We start from the raw sequence: 4391 nt of genomic DNA, 5'->3' as shown, positions 1-4391 counted from the left end.
GGCCCATGCAGCCCTCCGGGGATGGTGGCCCCACTTGGTGGACCCCCGGGACCCTCCCGGTGGTCCCGGTACGTTACCGATAAAACCCGAAACTTTTCCGGTGACCAAAACAGGACTTCCCATATATAAATCTTTACCTCCGGACCATTCCGGAACTCCTCGTGACGTCCGGGATCTCATCCGGGACTCCGAACAACATTCGGTAACCACATACAAACTTCCTTTATAACCCTAGCGTCATCGAACCTTAAGTGTGTAGACCCTACGGGTTCGGGAACCATGTAGACATGACCGAGACGTTCTCCGGCCAATAACCAACAGCGGGATCTGGATACCCATGTTGGCTCCCACATGTTCCACGATGATCTCATCGGATGAACCACGATGTCAAGGACTCAATTAATCCCGTATACAATTCCCTTTGTCTAGCGGTATTATACTTGCCCGAGATTCGATCGTCGGTATACCGATAGCTTATTCAATCTCGTTACCGGCAAGTCTCTTTACTCGTTCCGTAACACATCATCCCATGATCAACCCCTTGGTCACATTGTGCACATTATGATGATGTCCTACCGAGTGGGCCCAGAGATACCTCTCCGTTTACCGGAGTGACAAATCCCAGTCTCGATTCGTGCCAACCCAACAGACACTTTCGGAGATACCTGTAGTGCACCTTTATAGCCACCCAGTTACGTTGTGACGTTTGGTACACCCAAAGCATTCCTACGGTATCCGGGAGTTGCACAATCTCATGGTCTAAGGAAATGATACTTGACATTAGAAAAGCTTTAGCATACGAACTACGATCTTTGTGCTAGGCTTAGGATTGGGTCTTGTCCATCACATCATTCTCCTAATGATGTGATCCCGTTATCAACGACATCCAATGTCCATGGTCAGGAAACCGTAACCATCTATTGATCAACGAGCTAGTCAATTAGAGGCTTACTAGGGACATGGTGTTGTATATGTATCCACACATGTATCTGAGTTTCCTATCAATACAATTATAGCATGGATAATAAACGATTATCATGAACAAGGAAATATAATAATAACTTATTTATTATTGCCTCTAGGGCATATTTCCAACACCTGCTGGCCGTTGCTAGTAATTATCCCCTTGGCCCCTCATAATATGCAGGGTTATAAATTATCCTATCACCCTTGTATGCTATACATGTTAATATTATAGCATCTTTGTGTTTGCAGAAAAGATATCTTTTTAAAAAAGGAGGATCACCCCCAGCCTCTGCATCAGAGTGATGCATGCAGCCATTTTATTAAGCAAAAGGTCCAAAAAGATTTGCGATTCAGGACATGCTCACAAAGGGAGCTAAATAAAGTGTAGAAAAAAATTGCCACAACCGGCGAACATAGGTCAAGATGACTAAACACCTAGCCTATTGTTGGACCGCCATCCAAACCGGTTGTAAATAACCTGTGCTACCGTCTCCCACCGGTTGCACCCAATAACCAAAAGCTCCCTGGTGTCCGCATGAGTGAGTAACGACCACGTACGGATCCAAGCAGTGGCTCTGTAGATAACCTGCAAAAAATTAATAAGATTTTGTCTGTTTAAAAGTCATGTCATTTCTCCAGTTCTGTATAGCCCAAATTAATGCGCATACTCCTATCCGAATATGTCCCGCAGTATTTGGCTCCACTCCATTTAGCCACGTCCAAAATAACGTGTTAATACTAATTGGAGGACTGACATTAAAGGCTACATGAATCGTAAGCCATAGAAGCTTGGTGAGAGGACATTGGAGAAAGAGGTGTTGTATGGTTTCATCCTGGTCACAAAAGCAACATCGTTTACTACCCTCCCATCTTCGCTTTGCCAAATTATCATTGGTCAGAATCACTTCCTTGTGTACAAATCACATGAAGATTTTGATTCTTAAAGGCACTTTAATCTTCCAAATATGCATTGATTTTGGAATTGGACCAGAATCAATTAGGTCCAAATACATAGACTTCATTGTGAATACCCCATTCATAGATAAATTCCAATGAATCGAATCTGGCCGATCACTCTGCACGAGATGCAGCCAAGAGTCCCATCGGTGCCCTACTAGGGACCTCCTGAACTGGATGTTTAAGGGAACAGACTGTAATACTGTAGCAATATAAGCGTCCTTACGTTGTACAATATTATAAAGAGTAGGATATTGTGTTGCTAGAGGCGTCTCCCCTAACTATGTATCTTCCCAGAATCTAGTCGTGTTACCGTTTCCAATGATAAATTTAGTCCTTTGAAAGAAGGTTGCCTTCGTCCTCATTAACCCCTTACATAAAGGCGAGTCATTGGGTCTTACAATAACTTGGGCCAAGTTCTTAGATTGCAGGTACTTATTACGCAAAATCTGTACCCACGTAACCTCGGTCTCAACAGAAAGCCTGTATAGCCATTTGCTAAGCAGGCATCTATTCTTGACCTCTAAGTTCTCAATCCCTAGCCCACCTTAGTCCTTCGGTCTACAGATAATATCCCACTTGGTTAGCCTGTATTTTGTCTTTATTTCACCCCTTTGCCAGAAAAATCGAGATCGATAGAAGTCTAATCTTTTCCTTACCCCTACGGGCACTTCAAAGAAAGACAATAGGAACATCGTCATACTGGTTAACATTGAGTTTATCAGAACAAGCCGACCACCATAAGACATAAGCTTACCCTTCCAGCAGCTTAGGGTTTTTTCAAATCGATCTTCAATACACTTCCACTCCTTATTGGATAATTTACGATGGTGAATTGGTATGCCCAAGTAGCTAAACGGTAGGGAACCCAATCCACATCCAAACAATTGTCTGTAAGCATCTTGTTCATCTTTGGCTCTTCCAAAACAGAACAATTCACTTTTTTTAAATTGATCTTTAATCCCGACAATTGCTCAAACAAAGCACTAGCTTCATATTTCTAGCCTTTGCCAGATCATGTTCCATGAAAATGATAGAGTTCATGTATGTTTATTGGTTCTTATATAGCAAAATAGTAGAAGATATTGATAATGTTCATGTATGTTTATTGGTTCCTCTACATACACCATAGAGTTTTCCCCAATATTCATTATTTTAGATAATGAGAGGGATCACGGGCCATGAGAGGCACACAATTTCTGAGCAACCAGTACGTATACCAACCTTAAAAGCAGATTTAGGTGTTCGCAACTCTGCACCACACATATATATCTAGTTAATTTACTTTCCTTTCGATGATATGTGCTTCTTAATATGTGTTGGGGCCAAAACCCAAAAGCTTATCAATCATTGAACATGATGTCAAGATATTCTGGTTTCTATTTGTTCTACTACTTGAACAGAAAATGCAATTTTGTGTTGGCTGTGCATATAGGTGTGAAGTTCCTGACGAAGAGATTATTCAAAATGGGAAAAACTGGATGACTAAGGAGGTGATGTTGGCATTCGAAAAATATGCTGAAAGAAGTACTAATCTCACGGTCTGTATATAACTTTTGAGTATTTTAATTGTTAAAACCACAAGAAAAGACCAGAAAAACTGTACTAATAAAGATTTATATTTTGTTTTAGGATCTTGACTGGCAGATTGAGGAAATTTGTCACCAATGCTTTAATGTGGAATACTATCACAAAGTTTTCCACCATTACAATTTCACTGTAATGATTGAGAGCCCTAGGTCAAGTGATTCCAGAGTGGCATTGTTCTTCGCCGAAGTGAAAGAGATATTCGGAAGAAAATACTATTTCTGCTGCCCTCTAGAACCAAATGAAAATGGTACTAATCCTCGTCTTCATGACAATATAGTGAATTAGCTATGAATATTTGTAGTTTTCTGTTAAGAGTTTGTTGGTTAATTTGTTTCAGGTCAGTGTTATGCATGCCATAACCAAGGATTTGATGATCTAAGGCATCCAGCTACAGGTGGATATGACTAGGGTTCGATGGATATGGCATTCCCATTTACTAATATGGATTATTGAAAGTTGTTGAATCATACAGGTTTAGAATTAGTTCGACTGGTTTGAATCTAGTAGTCTGGATCCCACAATCCATTTTCATCTATGAATCTTTCATTATGGGTCTGATACTGAGATTCTGTGCTAATATTGTTTCTGCACTTGAGCACTTTTTATGCAAATATGTGTTTTCGTCAGTGAATATAAAATGAGGCTGTTATCACGATGAGAGGATTAGCAACTTCTCTAAGCTTTATGTATCAAGAAAGGTTTTACCTATAATGTTCTCTTGATCTTTAGTAAACTTTCAGTAGGTTACTTGGACTGGAACTAAACCTGATCAATTGTAGGCACGTCATGCGACACCAATGACTTACGACGGAAGAAAGAATCCTCGGATAATTTGCTCCCTAATAATCTTTATAAGTAAAATGCATCATAGGTCTTAA

The 4391-nt window shown here is 40.4% G+C and overlaps 1 protein-coding gene across 2 annotated transcripts in view; it reads left to right on the top strand.

Annotated features, from left to right (window-relative positions):
* The window catches only part of LOC119367656, a 12008-nt gene extending 7853 nt beyond the window's left edge, over positions 1–4155 (top strand). For both annotated transcript variants that reach the window (XM_037633119.1, XM_037633118.1), the window contains exons 5-7: positions 3359–3464; positions 3556–3760; positions 3851–4155. In XM_037633119.1, coding sequence (XP_037489016.1) covers positions 3359–3464; positions 3556–3760; positions 3851–3921 — 382 coding nt within the window. In that variant the 3' untranslated portion in view covers positions 3922–4155. The remainder of the gene's footprint in view (positions 1–3358; positions 3465–3555; positions 3761–3850) is intronic.
* The last annotated feature ends 236 nt before the right edge of the window (positions 4156–4391 follow it).

Source organism: Triticum dicoccoides, chromosome 2B (genome assembly GCF_002162155.2).
Source record: "Triticum dicoccoides isolate Atlit2015 ecotype Zavitan chromosome 2B, WEW_v2.0, whole genome shotgun sequence".
In the NCBI taxonomy this organism is placed as follows: domain Eukaryota; kingdom Viridiplantae; phylum Streptophyta; class Magnoliopsida; order Poales; family Poaceae; genus Triticum; species Triticum dicoccoides.
Note: the sequence above shows the minus strand (reverse complement) of the source record. Positions and strands in the feature narration are given on the sequence as shown.